The sequence below is a fragment of the Ascaphus truei genome, chromosome 5, assembly GCF_040206685.1.
Source record: "Ascaphus truei isolate aAscTru1 chromosome 5, aAscTru1.hap1, whole genome shotgun sequence".
NCBI classification, from domain to species: Eukaryota; Metazoa; Chordata; class Amphibia; order Anura; family Ascaphidae; genus Ascaphus; species Ascaphus truei.
In genome coordinates, this window is record NC_134487.1 from 299,104,444 (window position 1) to 299,129,924 (window position 25,481).

General features: G+C 48.3%; 1 protein-coding gene across 3 annotated transcripts in view; it reads left to right on the forward strand.

The window, feature by feature from the left end:
• Positions 1–19,606, forward strand: part of LMNTD1 (lamin tail domain containing 1) — a 183,363-nt gene extending 163,757 nt beyond the window's left edge. For all 3 annotated transcript variants that reach the window (XM_075602857.1, XM_075602858.1, XM_075602859.1), the window contains 2 exons: positions 13,780–13,949; positions 17,360–19,606. In XM_075602857.1, coding sequence (XP_075458972.1) covers positions 13,780–13,949; positions 17,360–17,522 — 333 coding nt within the window. In that variant the 3' untranslated portion in view covers positions 17,523–19,606. The remainder of the gene's footprint in view (positions 1–13,779; positions 13,950–17,359) is intronic.
• Positions 19,607–25,481: the final 5,875 nt, after the last annotated feature.

Sequence of the window (25,481 nt, forward strand, 5' to 3'; positions counted from 1 at the left end):
GAGCGGGAGGGAGTGGAGCGGCTTCCGGGCGCCGCCGGGGAGGGAGTGGAGCGGGAGGGAATGGAGTGGGAGGGAGGTGAGTGTGATGGGGGGGGGGGAGAGGACAGAGAGGGTGTGTGTGTGTGTGTGTGTGTGTGTGTGTGTGTGTGTGTGTGTGTGTGTGTGTGTGTGTGTGTGTCCTTTGGCCCGTCACTCCGCCTCAGGCCAATGCGAGGTGTGGGGGGCGGGCCAAGGGGGTGGTGTGAGTGTGTGAGGCCAATGAGAGGTGTGCGGGGGCGGGCGGCCCAAGGGACCAATGAGATTGCCGCTAGGGACACCGGACATCCAGGCAGGCAGGCAAACATACAGTGCTTTCACTAATATAGTATAAGATATATATATATATATATAATATATTCAAAAGAGAACAGCTGGCACTCCAATAGAAACAATATGGTCCGGTGATTGCTCCATACGCATAATACAGACAATACCGTGATCCCCACTAGAGTAGAAATCACAAAGCAGCACTCAGAAGTTGATATACCAAAAAAAGTGCATTTAAAACACAAACAAGCACGAGCTCCAACGTTTCGGTCACAGCAAGAGGACCTTCCTCAGGGCAATGCAGGACCTTCCTCAGGGAGGTGCAGGACCTTCCTCAGGGGTGTGCAGAACCTTCCTCAGGGATGTGCAAGACCTTCCTCAGGGGTTGCAGGGCCTTCCTCAGGGAGGTGCAGGACCTTCCTCAGGGAAGTGCAGAACCTTCCTCGGGGGTGCAGGACCTTCCTCAGGGGGGTGCAGGACCTTCCTCAGGGACTGCAGGGCCTTCCTCAGGGGGGTGCAGGACCTTCCTCAGGGGGATGCAGGACCTTCCTCAGGAGGGTGCAGGACCTTCCTCAGGAGGTGCAGGGCCTTCCTCAGGGGGGTGCAGGACCTTCCTCAGGGAGGTGCAGGACCTTCCTCAGGGGGGTGCAGGACCTTCCTCAGGGAGGTGCAGGACCTTCCTCAGGGAAGTGCAGGACCTTCCTCAGGGGGGTGCAGGACCTTCCTCAGGGGGGTGCAGGACCTTCCTCAGGGGGGTGCAGGACCTTCCTCGGGGGTGCAGGACCTTCCTCAGGGGGGTGCAGGACCTTCCTCAGGGTGGTGCAGGACCTTGCTCAGGAGGGTGCAGGACCTTCCTTAGGGGGGTGCAAGACCTTCCTCAGGGAAGTGCAGAATCTTCCTCAGGGAGGTGCAGGACCTTCCTCAGGGGAATGCAGAACCTTCCTCAGGGAAGTGTAGAACCTTCCTCAGGGAGATGCAGGACCTTCCTCAGGGTCATGCAGGAGCTTCCTCAGGGAAATGCAGGACCTTCCTCAGGGAAATGCAGGACCTTCCTCAAGGGAGTGCAGGACCTTCCTCAGGGGAATGCAGGACCTTCCTCAGGGGAATGCAGGACCTTCCTCAGGATAATGCAGGACCTTCCTCAGGGAGGTGCAGAACCTTCCTCAGGGAGGTGCAGAACCTTCCTCAGGGGAAGAAAAGTTCAGTCCGCGCTCTGGCTCTTTAAACTTGGAATGTTGATCCCTCTCTGTTCTTTTGCTGCTCTTGTGTTATGAGGTGTCTCCCCCACCTCCAAATGTGGCTTCCACCGGAAACTCCGACGGCGATACCAATGTTAGCAGAAAAGAAAAAACACAAAAGCGCACCAAGATGAGAGATGTATATTGTATTAGCAATAATAAAAATAATAGTAACTTACATATAAAATTTCTTTAATAATCCCCGATTCTGGCGTCTATCACAGGAGTAGGGCATCACATAGGAAATAGATGGGCAATCTCAGTTCTGGGAGATCAGACCCGCGCGCTGGGGCTGTCTCTGTTCTGTCTCCTGTCCTCCACGTGTGGTAGCGTGGTGAGGAGTGTAGCGTGCATGCGCACGAACCGGAGCCCTCTATAGGTGTCCTTAGGATGCCTGTCCGTTTTTGATACCGTAGAAACGATCGGGAACGGGCAGAAACGATACACTCGAATGTGTACTGGTGGTGGGTAGTGAAACCACCAGCCACAATAGTCGCGACGCGTTTCGTTACCAAAGTAAACTTCTTCAGGCAATATCGCCTTTTCTCAGGGGCAAGGCAAAATAGCTGCAGGTTATTGCGTATCAGGAATCCACTCCTGGCTTTTCTCGTAGCCTTGCAGGGTGCTGTTGTTCTCACTAATTCCCTCTTTGCAATCAACAGCAGCTGTGCAGGCTATCACTGCAACCTAGCCTTGTACTCAATCATTGGAGCAGTGCCCTCACACCCTCCTCCTGGGATTGGCCCGCTGGCCTTTAAATACTGCATTCCCCAAAATCCCTCTCTGCCGAGCATAATCCTTCTTGGATGTTACCTGTGTTTTGCCACAAGCCTCCAGGCTTGTTATCTCTCGTTACTAATCTCTGTTGATTATTGTTCCAGTTTGTTGTTCTCGTTCCTGTTTCCTCATAGCCTGCAGCTACTTTGCTGAGGCCTGTTTTCCTGGTTCCCGGAGGTCTGTGTCGCCTGCCTGGACTTAGCAACCTGCTGCATACACCTCTTGCTGAGGTTGCTGTTTTGACCCCGTGGCCTGCTGCTCTTTATCCCTTCGCAGGCCAGCTTGGTCCGGCCCCGGTTTGTGGCGAGCACAACCGTAACATTGCGGGATTGGCGGTGTGCTTTTGTTGACTGAGTTCTTCAACTAAAGGAAACGAAAACCCCTTCTGCTTAAGGAGGTTCTGATCTTGGCAAGAGCTGAAATGGACAGAGGGGTCCCATAGATTCAGATGTGGTACTAATTTGTAAAGCACTAATAATCCCTGCGTGGGCAGCCTCCTTTTCTACCCTTTTGCTTCTGGAACTGCATAAATAAAAACAAAACATCACAGGAAAAAACACCTATGAAGGAGAAAGCAACTATTTTATATAGAGCCATAACTCCACCCTCCCTGTTATTGTATATAGAGCCATAACTCCACCCTCCCCGTTATTGTATATAGAGCCATAACTCCACCCCCCCTCCCCCCGTTACTTTATATAGAGCCATAACTCCACCCTCCCCGTTACTGTATATAGAGCTATAACTCCCCCCTCCCCGTTACTGTATATAGAGCTATAACTCCCCCCTCCCCGTTATTGTATATAGAGCCATAACTCCACCCTCCCCGTTATTGTATATCGAGCCATAACTCCACCCTCCCCGTTATTGTATATAGAGCCATAACTCCACCCTCCCCGTTACTTTATATAGAGCCATAACTCCACCCTCCCCGTTACTGTATATAGAGCAATAACTCCCCCCTCCCCGTTATTGTATATAGAGCTATAACTCCACCCTCCCCGCACCTCACACTGAATACTGGGAATGAAAAAATGCCCCAGCCACAAACTATTTTAACCATTGATGAACTATTCCCAAATTAATCTCCTGGTAGCCAACTACAAGAGGGATATATATATATATATATATATATATATATATATATCCTATTGGTCAGAGAATACTAGGGTATGATCACCATGAAGCTGGTAGGACCATGGACAATCTCTGATGTTGTTATAGATGGACACGATCGCTGGTGCACTAGCCACCCGCAATAGGGAGGACTGAGAACCGGGTTAGTAGCGCTGGATCGCACACAGACTGGATGTCGGTACCATAATGCTTCGCGGCAGGGTGGTTGGCAACTAGAGCCTGTCTGGGAGGTGAGGAAAGGGGAGCCTGTGACAACCCTATTTTTGGTGCCTTGGCATGTTATGGCCCACCAGGGTTTTCCCCGGAGGAAGCAGGTCACTCTAGAGAACCTGTGGGAGATGAGTTCTCGTGGGTTGTCCACTTGTGCTATACTTCGTACAATGGAGGGGTTTGATCACTTTCTTTACCCACCATAACTCTATTGTCTCTGGTAACTAATGAGGTAAAACACACACACGGGGAAATTATATATATATATATATATATATATATATATATATATATATATGAAAACACAAAAGAAAAAGAAACCTCTGAAGTAGCACTCAGACAAATGTTTGCAAAAATAAAAAGGGTACTTTAATTAAATCCAAAAAATAACAGACATACAAACAACTGACTGGTGAGCCTGTTTAGTGGGCTAATTTTAACTTTTGCTGCTGCTGACCCTGCCTGCCTTTGTCTCATTTTGGACTATCATAATGTCCTACATGCCTGGACTCTATCAGTGGACTGTGCTGTGCTGATTGATGTTTGCAGTACTTCATTTCCAAGGAGCTGAGTATTTCTGCTTATCCATCTCTCCCTTTGTTTTCCCATTTGCTTCTATTTATGTATTTGGGTCACTAAATGAACTTTTCTATATGTATCTCTTGCTCTAATATTATTTGAGTTGCATTAGGTTCATTTTTGTGTTACTGACATTCTCACTGCTATCAGTACAGCACTCATGTTATTTCTGTGTATTTTTTCTTAGTTTATCACTATAGACCTATGATGTCTTTCAGCCTTTAACACATCTGGTGACCGGCCGGTCTGTATTGCTTCATTGCGGGAATTTTTATTCCCTCAGTGAGCAAGTATTTTTAGGGCATAATTTTCTATCTATTTGGGTCTATTATATTGTGTTTTTCTTTAATATTTTTTTGAATTTTTTTTTTTTGTCTACTAATTATTTTTAGTCAGGCAGGCTCACCAGTCAGTTGTTTGTATGTCTGTTATTTTTTGGATTTAATTAAAGTACCCTTTTTATTTTTGCAAACATTTGTCTGAGTGCTACTTCAGAGGTTTCTTTTTCTTTTGTGTTTTCATATTTAAATCTTTCCTCCAGCACCACCTACAGCTTATACTTCTTTTCTGTTACAACTATTTCAGTTATATTTTTCTGATTTAGGTAGGTTTTTTTGACATTGCATTATTTATTGGTAGTGACGCGGTATTCGCTTTTCTGTGTATGTTATATATATATATATATATATATATATATCTACTATATATTTCTGAAAGTGTCCTATGTGTCCGGGTCTGTATGTGTCTCCCTGTGCCCCTCCCCGTGTCCCTAGCGGCAATCTCATTGGACCTTGGGCCAGGCCAATGAGATTGCTCCCTTGGGCCGCCCGCCCCCGCACACCTCTCATTGGCCTGAGGCGGAGTGAAGGGGGCGCACACACACACACACACACACACATCACTATACACACACACACACACGCACACACACATCACTATACACACACACACACATCACTATACACACACACACACACACACATCACTATACACACACACACACACACACACACACACACACACACACATCACTATACACACACACACACACACACATCACTATACACACACACACACACACACACACATCACTATACACACACACACACACATCACTAAATACACACAACCCCCCCCCCCCCACACACACACACACACACACACACACACACACACACACACACACACACACACACACACACACACACACACACACATCACTATACACACACACACATCACTATACACACACACACATCACTATACACACACATCACTAAACACACACAACCCCCCCACACACACGGTGTTACATACATTAGCGGGGCTCACAGTGTTAGCAGCACATCTCCCGCTCTCTTCCCCACCGGTCCCGGAGGCTCCGCCTCTCCCTGTTTCCCGCGCTTTCACCCCCCCCCCCCCCTCCACGTGGGAGCTGCCGGACGGATGAGGGAGCTGCCGGACGGGTGAGGGAGCTGCTGGACGGGTGAGGGAGCTGCCGGATGGGTGAGGGAGCTGCCGGACGGGTGAGGGAGCTGACGGACGGGTGAGGGAGCTGCCGGACGGGTGAGTGAGCGACCTTCACCTCCCCTCACCCCCCTTCACCTTCCCTCACTCACTTCCCCTCCACCACCCTCCCCCGGCGCCGCTAAGGTCAGCGGGGGAGCGGAGTGAGCGCGCGCCAGGGACACAGCGGGGGAGCGGCCACAACACGCTGCCTCCCGCCTCAGATCCACGTGGGAGCTGCTGGACGGGTGAGGGAACGGCCGGACGGGTGAGTGAGTGGCCAGACGGGTGAGTGAGCGGCCTTCACCTCCCCTCACCCACCCCTCACTCAACTTCCCCTCCCTTCCACCTCCCCTCCCTACACTTCACCCCCCACTTAACCTCCCCTCCACCCCCCCCTCCACACCCCCCTTAACCTCCCCTCCACACCCCCCTTAACCTCCCCCCTCCACCCCCTTAACCTCCCCTCCACCCCCCCCTTAACCTCCCCTCCTCCCCTCCACCACCCCCCTTCACCTCCCCTCCACCCCCCCCCCTTCACCTCCCCTCCACCCCCCCCTTCACCTCCCCTCCACCCCCCCCTTTACCTACCCTCCACCCCTCCCCTTCACCTACCCTCCACCCCTCCCCTTCACCTCCCCTCCACCCCCCCCTTCACCTCCCCTCCACCCCTCCCCTTCACCTAACCTCCACCCCTCCCCTTCACCTCCCCTCCACCCCCCCCTTCACCTCCCCTCCACCTCCCCCCTTCACCTCCCCTCCACCCCCCCTTCACTTCCCCTCCACCCCCCCCCTTCACCTCCTCTCCACCCCCCCTTCACCTCCCCTCCACCCCCCCCTTCACCTCCCCTCCACCCCCCCCTTCACCTCCCCTCCACCCCCCCCTTCACCTTCCCTCCTCCACCCCCCCCTTCACCTTCCCTCCTCCACCCCCCTTCACCTCCCCTCCTCCACCCCCCTTCACCCCCCCTTCACCTCCCCTCCACCCCCGCTTCACCTCCCCTCCACCCCCGCTTCACCCCCGCTTCACCTCCCCTCCACCCCCGCTTCACCTCCCCTCCACCCCCGCTTCACCCCCGGTTCACCTCCCCTCCACCCCCGCTTCACCTCCCCTCCACCCCTACCTTCACCTCCCCTCCACCCCCACCTTCACCACCCCCCCTCCACCCCCACATTCACTGCCCCCTTCACCCCCACCCCCCTTCACCCCCACCTTCACTCCCCCTTACAACCTCCCCCCTCCCCCCCCCTTCCCACCTTCCCACCACCTCCCCCCCTTCCCACCACCTCCCCCCTTCCCACCACCTCCCCACCTTCCCACCACCTCCCCCCCTTCCCACCTTCCCACCACCTCCCCCCCTTCCCACCACCTCCCCCCCTTACCACTCCCCCTTCACCTCCCCTCCTCCACCCCCCTTCACCTCCCCTCCACCCCCCCCTTCACCTCCCCTCCACCCCCGCTTCACCTCCCCTCCACCCCCGCTTCACCTCCCCTCCACCCCCGCTTCACCTCCCCTCCACCCCCGCTTCACCCCCGGTTCACCTCCCCTCCACCCCCGCTTCACCTCCCCTCCACCCCTACCTTCACCTCCCCTCCACCCCCACCTTCACCCCCCCCTCCACCCCCACATTCACCGCCCCCTTCACCCCCACCCCCCTTCACTCCCCCCTTACAACCTTCCCCCTCCCCCCCCTTCCCACCTTCCCACCACCTCCCCCCCTTCCCACCACCTCCCCCCCCTTCCCACCACCTCCCCCCCTTCCCACCTTCCCACCACCTCCCCCCCTTCCCACCTTCCCACCACCTCCCCCCCTTCCCACCACCTCCCCCCCTTCCCACCACCTCCCCCCCTTACCACTCCCCCTTCACCTCCCCTCCACCCCCCCTTCATCTACCCTCACCCCCCCTTCACCTCCCCCCTCCCCCCCAGCCCCCCTCCTCCACCCTTCCCACCTACCCCCTCCACCCCCCCTTCACCTCCGCCCCGCCTTCACCTCCCCTCCGCCCCCCCTTCACCTCCCCTCCGCCCCCCCTTCACCTCCCCTCCGCGCCCCTTCACCTCCCCTCCGCGCCCCCTTCACCTCCCCTCCGCCCCCCCTTCACCTCCCCTCCTCTGCCCCTTCACCTCCCCTCCGCCCCCCCTTCACCTCCCCTCCGCCCCCCTTCACCTCCCCTCACCACCCCCCACCACCCCTCCGACCTCACCTCCCCTCCTTCAATGCCTTTCGTCCGCCCTCCTGCCTCTGCCTTTCGCCCACCCGCACTTCTGCCTTTCACCCGCCCACCGCTCACACCCCTGCGCCACACAGCCGCCGCACGCACTCAACAGACACCCGCCACTCGACACACACCCGCCGCCTCTCACCCACCCCACACACTCGACACACACCTGCCGCATCCTGCCCCTACGCAACAATATCACTGACCAGCTGTCACCCGCACTCGCCACACACCCGCCGCCTCACACCCTAGCAGGACCCCGACCCACAGCCAGCACTCACTACCCACGCGCCACCCATACTGAACACCCACCCGCCGCCTCACACACGCTCACACCCTAGCAGGACACACGCCTCACATTTTCACATCACTTATGTCACCAAAATATACATTGTACTGTGGTGTGTTTACAATAAACCATTTTTATACAACATCGTATTACATTTTCTTCCATCTTTCTTTCCAACAAATAGTCACCTATTGTTCCACCATTTATAAATAATACTACCTATTACGCATTTACATCCCGGGCAACGCCGGGTCTCTCAGCTAGTATATATATATATATATATATATATATATATATATATATTATACACATGTAACGGATATTCCCCCTACCCCAATCACAGATATAGTGTGTGTGAGGGGGAACCTACGTGTTACCAGGTGTGGTGCGTATACCTGTAGGTTCACAAGAGGCCTGAGCCTCCACTTACTGGGAACCTGGGGTGAGTCCTCTGGATCGATCTGGTTTGCAACGCCTCCACCTGTGTAGGGTTCTAGGAATGTAGAAGGTTGCCTACACAGGACCCACATACATAATAAGTACATACACTGATATATAACCAGTTTACTGTATATGCAGAATAACCGTAACACTTTACATTTGTATCAGCAACAACCACCGTGTACTCTATAATACTACTCCCCCTAGGGTGTAACTCCACACCATGTACCATAGTCCCAAATGTCATTCACTCCCACTAGGAGTGTACCTTGCACTCACCACCGTGTACTCCCACACCGTGTCCACAGTCTAACCCCTTTGTACCGTGGTCAGCGCTGCCACTATGTGTAAATATATATGGTAATACGTTGGTGCACTTATGAAGGTACCTGCCGAGTGCTCCTGCACTCGGGCCTGCAGACAACTTCAAAAAGGATCCGCCGCTTGGTGATCCCGTCAGCGGTATCCTGCTTTTCTTCGCATGAGGGTCCGCCAGGGGCGATCCCACCCTGGAGATAGTCCTTGTCTCTTTTGGCATAGGCTTGAGCCCAAGCCTCTTCTCAGGGAGCGCAGCGTCCGCTGTGTCCCTAACTGTCACTGGCACTAATGGGGCAAGATCCCTAGCCTAGGGCCTGTCCCTGCAGCAACACAATCTATAAGGGGCTCAGGACCTGACTGGGGCCTAGGGGGCTGCTGGCCTAATGCAGTGGGTCACAGACCCCTGCACTCACCTTCTTCCCCTAGCTCTTCCTGGTCCTGACTGCCTGTGTCCCGCGCGCCCGAAATATATCAAAACCCTGCAAGCAGGGAGCTCCTGCAGCCCTATTGGCTCCCTGGCGTCATGTGGGGCTCTTCTGAGGCTCATGGGCCTTGTAGTCCCGTTCAAGAGCCTTCCCTGGTATGCTAGGGTTTCGCGGGCTGCCATTGCGCATGCGCAACTCATCAGGGCCGCCGGAGCTCACTGCGCATGCGCGAACTCGCGCAAGATGGCAGCGCCCTGCACGGGAGCCGCCGAGAACCTCGGCCCCCACCCTCCAGAAGTGCCGGCGTGTCTGCCACTTGATTCCCGGCAGCGGAGATAACGAGGGGGGGGGGGTTACGGAGCAGAGGGGGACCTGCCTACACACAAAATATTGGTCAGAGAGAAAGAAACAACACAAAATATTGGTCAGAGAGACAGAAACTCCTGGTTAAAACAGATTGCCCCAGATAAGCATGATTGCTTCAGTAAATTGGAATTGCTTCAACATTATAAGCCTTCATTGCCTACTTCCTACTCGCTCCCAGAATGAAATAGAACTAGCTGTGCTAGTCTAGTTGTGATAGTGCAAAATATATCTGTAACAGTGTTCGCCCCACCCAATCGCAGATAGGGGCCGTTACAGGGTGTATGGTGCATGTACCTGCTGGCAACAGGAGGGCTGAGTCGTCCGCCGATGGTGGTGGGGACACAGGAACAGGCTTCTGGGGTTCATACCCCACATATCTCCTTAGCAGTGCAGCGCCTCCATCTGCCGTAGGCTCCAGGAACTGAAGGTGATCTCCCACGGTAGAACGTATTACTTCTCCCCCCAGTAAGGTCACACACCAGGCTGGAGGTATATTGCAAAACAGGAACGGGTTTATTACTACACTCTGAAGTAACAGTTACACAGCAGTCTTCTGCCGAATACAGTCCGTCAGGTCAGCTATCACTGAAGATGGTCCCTGGACTGTCACTACAGGCCAAGGGCACCCGCAGCGATCCTAGCTCTTCCCCACCTCCCTAGCAGAGGCAGAGGTGGTCCACACTCACTCCCCCCCCCCCTCCCCCCCGAGGGAAGAGCACATGGGGAGGCCCCAATCTCAGGCTCCCAGTTGTGTGACCTGCCTTCCTCAGAGGGGAAGGAACGCATACTAACTTTAGGGCGGTCCTGCCCTTAAGTACAGCCAGAAGGTGGGCACCCCGTTGGCACAGCTACAACAGGATGTACCACCCCCTGCTGTCACACAAGTGCAGTACTAAAGGTGAGGGGGAAAACTCCATACCAACTACTGGCAGCATGATAGTACCAGGGTTTACCCATTTAGATGCCCATTAACACACCATGAAGAAGGGAGATGCTACACAGACACACAATAACACACCATGAAGAAGGGAGATACTACACAGACACACAATAACACACCATGAAGAAGGGAGATACTACACAGATACACAATAACACTCCATGAAGAAGGGAGATACTACAAAGATACACAATAACACACCATGAAGAAGGGAGATACCACACAGACACACAATAACAAACCACGAAGAAGGGAGATACTGCACAGACACACCATCACACCATGAAGAAAGGAGATACTACACAGACACAAAAACACACCATGAAGAAAGGAGATACTGCACAGACACACAATAACACACAATGAAGAAGGGAGATACTGCATAGACACACAATAACACACAATGAAGAAGGGAGATACTGCACAGACACACAATAACACACCATGAAGAAGGGAGATACTGCACAAACACACAATAACACACCATGAAGAAGGGAGATCCTGCACAGACACACAATAACACACCATGAAGAAGGGAGATACTGCACAGACACACAATAACACACCATGAAGAAGGGAGATACTGCACAGACACACAATAACACACCATGAAGAAGGGAGATACTGCACTACAGTTGGACACCACTTCTCACAGCCGGATCATTCCATGAATGATTTCAACATCCAGATACTCAAAGGAACATTTAAAAGCACCCAAGAGCTAATGCTCTATGACACTAAAAGTGCATTAATACTGATATATAATTTCTTACAGACTATCAGAATTGTATGCTATTTTTTTCCCTGCACCTCTGATAATCTTACACCTTAATAGCCCCCCTCCCACTCCCTTCCACCCCCTTCCCTTCTACCCCTACACCCTCCTCCATCCTCCCTTCTATCCCCCCCCCTCCACCTCCCTACTACCCCCCTTCACACTGATGCTGGCTATTTGGCCCTAAATGCTCCCCATATCTCCCTCTCCCTTTTGTCCACTTATTGCCCTGCCTGTTTATTTATATTCTCTCTCCCTCCCCCCCCCCTCATCCCTCCCTCCCCCCCCCCTCATCCCCCCCCCCTCATCCCTCCCTCCCCCCATTGCCATTCCTTCCCCAACTCACCTGCCCTAGATTGTTACCTTGAATTTTACACCTGTGTTAAACGTTAAACTCCTGGAATCTCTGTAAATCAGTATTACTGTCCTGAGGAAGAGAGAGAACTCTCAAACGTTTGTCCTAAAATATCAATTGTTAGTCCGAATAACACAAATATCACTAAAGTACTTGCTTCCAGCAAACTGGAATAGTTACTCTGAGTACTGTCGTAAATACTAATAGTGACACCTAGTGTCTACATTGGGAGTAACAGAGCAAAGTATTTTCTGGCAAGTTGAGATGGAAAAATGAGCGGCCTTACTTAGTAAGACGTTTAGCAATTTTTAGATGCAAAAACATATTGAGCCACCTGTGCTGAAGCAGGGATATCCTTAAACCTGACGTGTTGGAGGCCCTTGAGGACTGGAGGTCACCCTGGTGTATATGCATGAAGCGCCATTAGCCTATTTGACGTAACATGAAGCCTAACGCCTATGTACTAAAGGGAATAGCATTCCGATAACCTGCAGCAGCGATACATTTCTGCGCACGTTCGGCTCATATGCAAATTCAGTGCGAATGATCTGTTATCCTAACATCGCACTTGCACTAAACTCCGTTCATGTTAGTGCGGGGAAATAACGTTACAATAAATAGCTCACAGGCCGCGATTATCCCAACGTTATTTCATAGAATTCTCTAGAAGGACAAATACATGTTAAAGTAAAAAAGTGGTACCCTAATATATTATTTTGGTCTGGCAAAAGTTAGAAGTGTCAGGCCAAGATCTATATTATAAATAATAGAACATTAATAACAGTTGTTCCGCGTTTGGAATGCGCACTGTATTGCTTAACGAGTCTCTGCGCTATTAACGTACTCGCTAATGCTCTTCAGCGCGAGGCCTCTGTAAACTCACTTTCCAGGCTTTGGTACATGCGTCTTCATGGCAATGCGGCGTCAAATGATGCCGCAGGGTCATGTGGCGTGACGTCACATTACCCTGCGGAATTATTTCACGCCCGTCGCCATGGCAACGTGACTTCAAATGATGCCGCAGGGTCACGTGACTTCACATGCATTAAAGGTAAGGGGGGGTGCGCTACCCAGGGGGAGAGCAGCGCAGGAAGTTTGTGCACCCCGTGCCTAATGTACGCATCATTCAGTACCTCTCTCTCTCTCTCCCCCTCTCTCTCCCTCTCTCCCCCTCTCCCTCTCTCCCTCCCTCTCCCTCCCTCTCTCTCTCCCCCTCTCTCTCCCCCTCTCTCTCCCCCTCTCTCCCCCTCTCCCTCTCTCCCTCCCTCTCTCTCCCTCCCTCTCCCTCCCTCTCTCTCTCCCCCTCTCTCTCCCCCCCTCTCTCTCTCTCTCTCCCCCCCTCTCTATCCTCTCTCTCTCTCATACAGAAAACATTGGAAGGTCACATTGAAAAATGTAGTTGAGTTTATCCTCCTAAAAGTATGGTTATGGTCGTACAGATGCAGCGGCCGTTATTCGAACATTTCACGGAGCCGTTCTCGTGTGCTCTGCTGTATTCCACGCGACATTCACGTCGCCAATCACACCAGGCGCGCCTGTGTTTACCGCGGTTGATTTGTTTGAATTTCATGGATTCTGATTTCTTTGGGGGCAATTCTTCGCGTATCCGTGGCAGAAATGAATGAATTGTAATGTGTACAGTACTGTGCTACTGTGTCAATTTGCAGGGGTTTAAAAACCAGAACACTAAAATGCCATTTTCTGCACTTGATAAAAACATGAGTCAACACGCGTCTTAAGGCGGCAAGGTTGGAAGAAATCACGCGCCATGACATGGGTATTCCAAGGTATACACCGCGTGAAGTGTTCGAATAACGGCCGCTGCATCTGTGTATCTTCTGACATATTGGCAGAAAACCTCAAATAATGTTATGTTTCTGTCTCATCATACAACAGGCTAGGAAAGGAACCTTAAAACTTCTCCTTCCGGGAAGCTTCTCCCCAATTTGTGATCAGCACAAGACAGGGATACAGATATTACAGTCAGTGCAGAACCTCTCCTTTCAGCCTGCGATGCCGCGGCCCCCCCCCCTCTCACGTCATGGTGACCTGGGACCCTCGGACAGGTCAGACTCCGTTTCTCTTTTTCTGGTTGTGATATTTAACTTTGTAGCTTTTTTTCCCCTCCCCGTTACAAAGAGGAAATCGCACATTTTGAACACAACAGGAGCCCTAACAGGACAATACGTATGCGTTTACTTCCTCTTTATCCTCATACCGGTCAGTGTACCGGGAAATGAGGGTTTATCTGCGCAATGTTCTGCTCTTGACTGACTGAGAGACTGCCTGGGTTGGTGGGTGACTGACTGCCGTCACTGACTGCCTGGGTGGTTGAGTGACTGTCTGGGTGGGTGGGTGACTGCCTGGGTGGGCGGGTGACTGCCTGCGTGGGTGACTGACCTTGACCGGTTGGGTGCTGCTTCCTGCAATACCAGACGCTTCCATCCTGCCCCTGATCCCCACTGCCCGGGGGAGGGAGGTGGGCAGGCTCGGGGGCGGGGAAGGCGCGGGAAGTAGGCTGAGGGGGGGCGAAATTGGCAGGCTAATTTGGTCGGGATACAACAAGAAACGGGGTGCCCAATGCTACATCCAATTGACAAAACATATATGATGAAATTTGGCAGGGAGCTGGGTTGGCGGGCGGCGGGGGATGCTGGGTTGACAGGCGGGGGGGAGCTGGGTTGACGGCCGCGGGCTCGCACTGCATTTCCCCTCCGTCCACGTTGGGAGCGGGGGGGGGAGCAGGTCCACAGGCAGCAGGCCGGACACCCTGCTTCCCTGCGCGCCAAGACCTCATCTCTGCGCATGGGGATCGCCGCCATTTTTTTATTTTTTTTATTTTTGTTTTTATGAAACAGGTCCGGCCGCGCAGGGGGCCCGGGCGACCTGGCTCCCTGACTCACCGGGCCCGGGACGCCAATGCAGACAGACCCACCCTGTTGTCGGCCCTGCTCATCGTGTTTACAACCTTACACAAAGATGTAAAATGTACAAGTCTATTGTCAAAAAGGGAACCAATCACCCAGACTTAACCTAAAAACATGTCACTGGTGTCAGAATTAGATGCCGAAAGGAGGGGGCAACACTTCCCGTTGCTGGAAGGTGGAACAGTCTCTCCCAGTCTCTCCCAGTCTCTCCCAGTCTCGCATTTAGTTTAGGGAACTTTTTTTTTTATCAGGAAAAATGTACAAATATGATACATATCAGCAAAGCATTAAAGCAGCACTATATACAGGTTACTTATTAAAGCAGCACTATATACAGGTTACTTATTAAAGCAGCACTATATACAGGTTGCATATTAAAGCAGCACTATATACAGGTTACTTATTAAAGCAGCACTATACACAGGTTGCATATTAAAGCAGCACTATATACAGGTTGCATATTAAAGCAGCACTATATACAGGTTACTTATTAAAGCAGCACTATATACAGGTTACTTATTAAAGCAGCACTATATACAGGTTACTTATTAAAGCAGCACTATATACAGGTTACTTATTAAAGCAGCACTATATACAGGTTACTTATTAAAGCAGCACTATATACAGGTTACTTATTAAAGCAGCGCTATATACAGGTTGCCTTGCTTACTTTTTTTGTTTTTTTGTTTGTTATAGGAATGAAGCAGGGGGTATCCGGAGCTGAGCCACTGTTAATTTCAGCTCTGGGGACCTGCTTCCAGCGATAAATACCTCTCTAGGGCGTGTTGGTATCTCTGCAGTTAGAAAAACTGTGTGCCTAACATAATGGCAGCTTTAAATGTCCCGCTGATAGGAAGCCATGACATCATCCGTTGCGGCTTCCTATTTACTCATGTGACGCGGGACATTTAAACTCCACAGAGATACAGGCACCCACTACGGAGGTCAGTTTCTCTTGAAACATGGGGTCCCCGGTGCTGAAATGAATGGGGGTCAGCTCCGGAGACCCCCTGCTTCAATCCTGTAACATTAACAATAAGCAAGCAATGCAACCTGCAGGGCGGCTTTAAGGCGTCTGACTGATAAATACAATATGTTGCTAGTATAGTTGTATATTATATCATTCAATATTTTGTGGAAGATATTAATTCCCCGTAGTACAACAGAATATTGCACAGCCTGGGGCCATATCACCTAAGCATGTTTCAGACTGCCCTGAAGAGTTGCCTCGGGGGAAAATAAATCATGATGGGATTTTAGTGTCAAGCTTTGCATTATATTTAATTAGGGGAGGGGGGGGAGCAATTCACATGACTGTAAATGTAATATTGTTTGTTATTCGGTATTTCATTTCCGTCTCTAATCAGCTCTTTAGGCATGTTAATCACCGTAGCTTTTGGTAAACTGATCATTAAATATTGATAGATATAACAATACATTAATTATGTAATAAAGCAATTGAGAGAATAAAAAAAGAGAAGACGCTTTCGTTGTTCAAATTTGCAGAAAAATAATTGTTGGGTAACTGCAAAAATGTAATGTAGTAAAAACGCTTTCCCTTAGAGACGTTAAATTGCTAATTCTATACCAATGTATTTAAAAACAAACAAACATGCAGAAATATATATATATATATATATATACACATATACACCGGTATACGTGCAACTTTATCGTTAAAATACCTTAAACAATATTTGCTTTTGCTGTATCTTACTAGATAGAATGGACTTTTAATGAAGAAGCAAAAACAAAATGCATTTAGGCGTAAGAATTAGATGCCGAAAACATAGAAATTTATGATTTTTGTCCTATAAAAAAAAACTAAAATACGACCATTAGCAATTAGTTTGTTTACAGGCCTAAAGGAAAAACATTGTGCGATTTATACACTTCTGATTCATTGAACGTTTCCGTTAAAGCTGCAGGGACGATTTTCAGCCATGTTTTTATTCAGATAAAAACCAGAAACCAAATTTTTTTAATACAGATTCTACATCTGTGAAGGTTTTGGACTGAATTAAACAGTGTCCTGTATTGTAATCTTTAATACATTGTTATTATGAATGATGAACTTCCCAAATCATATTAGGTGATCTGAGGAGTGGGGAGAAGTAACCAGCGTTATCTGAAAACTCCTGCACAACAACCTGTAAAGGGAAATACTTTTTCTTATATAAAGCTGACAATATACTGTACGCACACAGCATTTTGTCAGTCTGTGTCCTGAGGAGCTTACAATCTATTTGAGTCTGAAGGAGAGACGGTCACTTACCCAGAGTCACAAGGTGAGCGGACACTGGGATTCCTATCAGGTTCACTGGCTTCAAAGGGTAAGGGAGCATTGTTACCACTTAGTTACTCCTTCCACCATTGTATCACTTCCTATAGCTAGCACAGCCAGCCACCAATTAATGCAGTTCTCTGGCACCAATATAATTCATAGAAGTCGAAGCCATTACTGAAAATGTGCAGTACTATTAGAGAACACAGTTACCGAATACAGAACTATATCGATGTTACTGACGTATCTATCTCTTGCTTTGCAGCCTAATTCTAGAGGAGTCCTGTATCTGGGCCATTCTTCTCCTGCTGGTTCCTCACTGCAGAAGTTCTTTGCCAAATCTTCGTACAATATCCGACTGGCGAGCCAAGTTTCTCTTGCTCCTACTATCTTGTCCAACGTCTAATCTCAATATAAGTTCCCCCTGATACACAATGAACAATGTGAAGTGATATCGTTCTTCAGTGCTCTGCTGGAAATCACTGGGATAGAGTTACCGTTTATTTTTTTATGTCCCATGGTTCTGGTGGCTGGAGTCACCAATTGCTTGTAATATCCAGGGGCAGCTTTAGCTGGTCTTTGTTTTATTAAACCTCTCACCCCTAAAGTCTTTCCTTGGTGGGGGAGAAAGGAAAACAGTACTGAGACCAATAGAGACTGGTTCCAATTCAGTATACTCCAAAGCAGCATTTTATTGCTAGAAAAAGTATTTCTTTCACTTGAAAATGGTGGGACGCTACAATGATTATTCAAGGAGAAAAAATGGAAATGATCATTGGTGTCTTGTTGCCCCAGACATGCTGTGATATCACATGATTTAACAACCAGAAATATTGGTTCTTAAAACAGCAGTTCCCCCCCATCAGACCCCTCATTTTTTTACCAGCATGTGAAGCAGGGGGACCACAGATCTGGGACATACTAGTGTTCGCTCCAGGGTCCCTTACGTTCTAACCGGTAAAGGTCCCACCAGTACTTCATGGTTTTTAAATACCCCAGCATCACGAGGGCTAATAGGAGGCCACAACAGATCCCCCAGAGCTGAAAATAGTATGTTTGATCTCTGGGGATCCCCGCTTCCCATTCTGGTCAAATAAAAGGAACTGCTGCTTTAAGTCTCATGGTCTGCGACCTGCGTTTCACACTTTAGCATAGAATGCATAACACGTGACTTAGCCGCCAATCGTTTCCCAGCACATATTGCTGATTGGCATGGCAGATCTATTAAAGGGAGAGTTTGTGAGGAGAACATTGGATCAACCGATCCTGTGAAACAAACACATATTTAGTTTAGTTTTAGAGATTGGAGGTGGGTTGGACATTAAAGCAGCAGTCCAAATATGCTGGCTTTTTTTCTTCTTTTTTTACACACGTTTGAAGCAGGGGGGTCTCCAGAGCTGAACCACGTTGATTTCAGCTCCTGGGGCCCACTGCTACCCGAGATAAATACCTCCGTATCGGGTGCCGCTATCTGGGTGCTATTTAAATGTTCTGGTCATGTCGGCCAATAGGATTCCGCACCGGATGATGTCACGTCTTCCTATTGGCCTGTGTGATGCTGGACTTTTAAGCCGCCATTACGATATCCCCACATAGACCAGATGGAGCTCCTACCAGCACCTTCTCCACAGGTATCTCGGGAAGCAGGGGGTCCCGGAGCTGGAATCAGCACGGTTCAGCTCCGGAGACCCCCTGCTCCAAACCTATGTACAAAAAAAAAAAAAACCTCGCTGGACTCTGCATTAACACCTTGGTGTATATGGTTGTCATGAAGTTACTGTATTGTATCTATTGACCAAGCTACCATGTCTACTAAGAGGGTCATATCAATATATAGTTCCCCATCACTGCAATGCAATATATTTCTTGCACAAATGTTACTCATTTCTGAGACCAGCAAAACCTGGTCTGTGTAAACGGTGACCGTTACCATGAAATGAGGACACTACTCGGGTCTCTGACAAGTGACAAAAACTATGGGACACGTTTAGGCATTTTGTACAACGTTTTGTAACCCGTTCACCGCAACAATATCCGATCCTCGGTTACAATAATTCTAGCAATGAAATCATTTCTCTTTAGTTATTTTCCTCTGGTGATTTAGGTACTACAGTAGGTATGATTTCCTAATTATTATGCCCCAGGAATAAAACTGAAAGCGTATAAGTGCTGCTCATACTGAGTGCAAGTGAGTCTTAGAGGATGCATTTGGTAATTAAAGTAAAAAGGCATCAATGATAAAACCCCCATTACTGCTCCCGGGTTGCGGCTCAGATACTGTACTCTACTCATGTTCCCTTTCTTTAATCAAAGCTATTTTCCATTTTGAGAAACACGTTATTTAAAACTTTAAAAATAAAATAACCATCAAATATCTCTAATAATCCATGTATTTTCTTACATTTTCCTCCCGCTTTTTAAAAATATATATTTAGACTTTTATTGCATTTGATGTGACATGAACATTTGTATACAGTTTCCCAATGTATTATAAAATGAAATAAAAAATGAATACTAATAAAAGTAAAATAGTAAAGAACAGTTCATTGAGCATAAAGCTGAGTCATGCCCATTATTGATATATATAAATATAAAATTCATTATATTTTATAGAAAAAACATGTTTTACGAAGATACAGGTTTAGAAAAGCAGCTGTGAATGATAAACATGATGTTTTAAACACATTGCTTGTACGGCTTTTCCCACATCTCTGAATGCAGAACACAAGCGGATTCGCGTTGTAACTGATCGTGTTATAACGGGGTTGAGCTGTATTTATAGATATTTAAACAGTTACATTTGTCCATTCATTAGGAAATCCCCTCTGTATCCTCCTCATTCTGCACCTCCTTTTCCTAACCCTCCTGCCATCCTTGACTCATTCCTTTATCACATAGGAGGACATGTTGGTTCTGATCTCCTCTTCTCCCTCTACCACTTGTCCTATTGACCCCATTTCCTCCCATAGCCTCAAACCTCTCGCTTCCACTCTAACCCCTATGTATTTCGTCAACTCCTCCCTCAGCTCTGGTACTTTTTTCCCCTCCATCAAGCACACAATTGTCATACTTATACTTAACAGCAAGCTCGTCCGTACCCGTCTCTCTAACTATCACCCTGTCTCCCTCCTTCCTTTTGCCTCTAAACTCCTGGAACGCCATGTATTCTCTCACATTTTCTTACACTGGCGACACACTTTATTCGAGCTCGGCTAGTCCCACGAATTCGGGTATACCCGGGTGTATTGAGGTTTGTGACTGTTTTCTGCCCGAGTGCATTGGGTTATTTTCCAGGCAGGGATTGAAGCATTTTATTCCCGCTGGCTGCAATACTGCACAGTATATATATATATACTGCATTACAATTCATGAATTTATGCCATCTGGTAGACACGCGAAGCATTGCAGCCTATTAAATCCTAATCATTATCATTTAACAGATCAGCCGCCCGTCAGCCAGGCATGAACCCAGGCTGGGAAGGCAAACGCAACGGGGCTTGTCAGAGGTGAGGAGCGGCGCATTCCAGGTATCTGCCAGGTACATACTGGGTATTTGCTCGAATAAAGTGTGTCGGTGCAGTAACTCCCATTCTGTCATTTACCTTCCACATTCTCGATTCCACACTGCTCACTCTACTGAAACAGTCTTCACCAAAATAATTAATGACCTTAATGCTTCAAAAGACAAAGCTCATTATACCCTACTTGTATTACTCAACCTCTTTGTGACTTTAGATCCCTCTTCTCTTTCACAATTTCTATAATCTTGGTGTTCATAGCAAAGCTTTATACTTTTACCTCTTCCAACCTACTGTCAGTGTCTAACTTGGCAATACCTCCTCCTCCTGTGTTGATCTCTATGTGTACCTGAGGGATCTGTCCTGGGACCTTTCACCTCTACACACTCTCTCTCTACACAACTGTACAGTATTGCATCTTTCGGGTTTAAATATCACCTGATGTCACACATATGTACTTTTCAACCCAACCTTACACCTACTGTCTAGACCAAAATCTATGAATATCTCCCTGCTATATCATCCTGGCTGTTCCACTGCCGACTCAAACTTAACATATCGAAGATGGAGCACCTCCTTTTCCTCAAACCTGGCCCTACTGTCTCGTTCTCCATTGATGTTGGCAGCATTATCATACACCCAGTATCACAAGCACGCTTTAGGGCTATAAATTCTTCTGCCTCGTTAGATCTCAGCCATAATTTCTCACTATACACTTGCCCACCTCTTCCATTTTGCTCAAGGATATCTTCTGTATACCCCTTTGTATCTAAATGTATGTATGTATATCTTAATTTGTATAGCGCCGTTAATGTACATAGCGCTTCACAGCAGTAATACACGTGACAATCATATAAATAACAAACAATACAAATAACACTGACCGGCCTGCCTGTAGGCGAGGTCAGAAAAGAGTCCACACATGCATTTTTAGGGTAAACCAAATGTTGAGTGGTTTCATTTCTTCACAAAACAGCAACCAAAACATTGAGGCTACTGCCCCTTAAAGGCAAAACACAAAAACATAAAGCAAACACCTACTCCATGTTAGGAGACTAAATAAACATTACTCTGGCCCTTTCTATCTGACTGGCTATGTAGGCCAGTTCCCAGTTCAAAACATATAAAAACAATATTAGGGAACAATATATAGTCTTATCTGACTGATGTTGGGCTGGCGTCTCTGATGTCTCCAGCTGCAAGCTTTGAGGTCCTGCTGCTCCCAGGAATATTTTGCCATTCTTTGTGCGCAGGCTTCTCTGCTATGTGGGGCTTTTGGTTCCCCACTGTTGCCAGGCAAAATCCTCTGGTCAACAAGCCTGGATCCCTGCGGGCACTCTGTTATCTGTGATCCTCTCACAAAGCCTCCAACAGGGACACTGAAAAGCAACTATTCCTGCCTTTTATACCCTGTTCAATCAGTAGTTTTACATATCACCTACAAAGTTGGTATTTCCTGGCTAGAGGGAAATAGTAAAATGAATGTCACACGGTTTGGTGCAGCAGATAACTGTTGTGGTTAATAAATAAAATCACCAGTTTTTAGATGCTGTACCAGGCATGAAAGTTCTGACAACAACAATATCAATTTACATCCACAATAATAGGATTACCAGGTGTTCACTGTTGAACCGGACTATCCTGTATTTGGACACACTGTCCAGTAAAGAATTAGGGGCCAAGAAGAGGAGGAAACAGCATGGAGCCGCGAGAGGGATGTGTGCGTGTCTCGAGCGTGTCACACCCTTCTCCATTGTGTCCAATATTTTTGGAGAAGCCACCCGGCATCTCTACATAATAACTGAGCTGTCAAAGGTTCCCACTCCAGAGCCGGAGAATGGGCCTCTTACATACATGACATTTGTGTGAGACCCATCCTCACCCCCAGAGCAGCGGATCCAGTCTCTGCAGGGGGGGGGGGAGTAAATGTAATTGGAGCTGGTCAAATATAATTGGGCGGAGTCTGTGATACAATGCATATTTTTGTTAATTACTTGTTCTGACAAGAAAATGACTTGTTCTAGAGATTGATTTGGATTGTCGATCTCAGCCACGAGTTCACACATGAATAACACCGACACCAGGTGTTATGAGTAAATATAATTTATTGGGTACTTAGCTTCGGATACATTTCAGCATTCTATGGCACTCAGGATACCGCTCATGATGTCATCAACAACCAGGGGACTCCCATCATCGCTTAAGATGAACTGCCTGGTCAATAGTTGCTATTCACTGATCACATTTGCTCTGCGTGCAGTCCTGAGTATACTATCAGCTTTGCCACAGTTGAGAGTCTGGCACATTTCATGCAGGACAAAATGTATCAGAGAACACACACACAGACATTCAGCCAACATCCCAGTTAGGGAGGCAAGAGAGTTCAGCTATACTGTATCTCACACTTTTCATAACAATTATTCTAGCAGTTACTTTCCACCAGTATCCAGTTCACAGCAAAATTACTACATTTAAGCATAACTGTAAGAGACAAGTGAACTCACCATGCACCTAGGCCATCAGAAACACAAGAAACCGCCATGCTCATTACAAAACATCTTAAAATTAGAGTGAAAACATTATCCAGGTGTAGCAGAGTCCCCTCCTTACCTCCGGTGAGGGGAAACTGCTGGGTAACTCCTTGCTAGATCCTACATGTGTCGCCAATGTGTATGGGTTAGTCAGCCTTCTGAACATTGACTCTGTACTTCCCGATTCCGTTTGGCACCAGGAGAGCGTACTTCTGGTTTTGAGACGTCACTTCCGGGAGATCCCATAGCAACAGGCCACCAACCCACGAGACGACTCCAAGTGACGACTTCTGCATAGACCACGAGAGTGGAGAAGGGAGAGGGAGCATACATTTCCAGAAGTCAAAGTTACGAAAATTCTAAAGCCACCTTTAGATTCTCTGCTTCATACCAACACCCACAAAAAACAAAAAACGATTCAGGGGGAGAACAGTAGGAAGGAATAAGCAATGTAATTACTTTGCAGGACTTGCAGTTTCATCCGTGTGATTGAGCGGCGAGGTTCGTGTACCTTTTACCTTTTACTTCATTGGCACACGCGCACGGGCGCGCACTAACTGCCGGGCGGAGAGGAGGAGTAGTGAGGGAGGAGGAGTAGCTCCACGCAGTGTTGGCGTAAGTACTCCAGTGAGCCTGGCTCCCCCACCGGCGCTTTCCCGTGATTGACATAAGGTTATTCCGGCAACAGCACCAGCGTCACAGAGTAGAGCTCTGTTGGAACTTCTCCTGATGTCAGCTGGACACTTACCTCTATCCACCTTCGCTCGTTGTCACCCTGCTTCTTGCAAGTAGGGTTTTGATTTGACCACCTCCGGATGAACAGCTGTCCTCCATTGTCAGTTCTGTGGCCCCTGGTTTATTGACATAGTTCATAATTTTATTAAAAAAAAATTATAGTCAGTTACTAAGAGTGTGTATGTTTTGTCTTTAGTGTAGGCTGACTTTACCCAGCAGTTTTACGCTATGTTTTGTCCCTTCTCTGTTTTTCTCGTTTCATGATCTGCAAGCACTTGTGCTTATCCACTGAAGATCTCAGGACCTATCACCATTGGACATTATTTGGCGCCAGGTTATTTTGTTGTTTATATAAAGGAGTAATGGATAACTAAAGGTGACTGACAAACTTCACTTAAATAGACAAAGAAGACAAACAAATAAACAAAGAAGAAAAACAAGGTCCCCAAAGCAGATAATGCCAAGATCGATGCAACAGGAACGCCGCTGCCAGTCTTCAGGAACTTCTTTCCTCTTCAAACTATAGAACAAAAAGTAGACAGTGTGGCTCCCATAGCATAATATTGCGAAACAATTTTAATAATAATAAATGCTAGAGTGCACGGATCATGGCCACTCACAATATATAAAATGAATATGCGCAAGGTACTCAAGTACAATCGTATGAACTTCTCCCAACTCCTCCGTACGTCTGGTATGCTGGAAACCTCATGTAGAGATGCCGGTAGACTTCCGTCTGCTCAAGGACGCCAGGAGTGTGCGTCCACACTATTTCCTTTTCCGGTCCAAATCTCGCGATGGGAGTCTCTAGTAGCAGAGCCTCACACGGGCAGCAGATTCACCACGGGGGAATATTGGGTAACAAATATAGTCACAGGAGACCAGGCCAAATATACATTTATATTTAAGGGATTAGTCACAGGGCAAAACAGGCAGTAAAATAAATTGCAGTTTATTCGGATAAGACTTTGGAAACAGAGAAATACAAAAAACAGAGAATATACACACTTACGGGTACTGGGGGAATGAAATCTAGCCCTTTTCCAGTTGCAAGGCGCCTGCTTCAGCAACGGCTTACCTTGAGAGGACCCAGGTTCTGGACTCCTGGACTGAAACCCAGCCTTCTGGCTGGGCCTTTCCTCCCCCATGCTTCTCTGTGTGAATAGCTCTTTCACTCAGAAGCATAGGTGAAAATCCCAACAGCAGCATGTCTTCACATCAGGAAAACAGGCAGGCGAAAAAGAGAGAGCGATAAAGCTGCTTTACTGCACGCTCTTATATTGGCTGGTTTGCCTACCTAAGACACTGAGGGGCCTATAGCCAATTACAGCAAGGATTGAGATTGCGCATTCACTGATAGGAGGGATACATTCAAAACTTGCCAATGAAAAACATGCTTATGAGTTTTGACATACAGGGCCGTTTTTAGCTAGTCCAAGACCTCCTGCTGACAAGGTTCCTATAAATCTGGGGGAAACAAAGGCAGATATCCTGTAATCCCCTCCCCTTAACCATGTGCACAAACCTGCTGTGGTAGAGGAAACCTCGCTCTTAAACCCCTTGTTGGACAGAGCGTGCTGCCTAGGGATGGGTCGGAATAGCT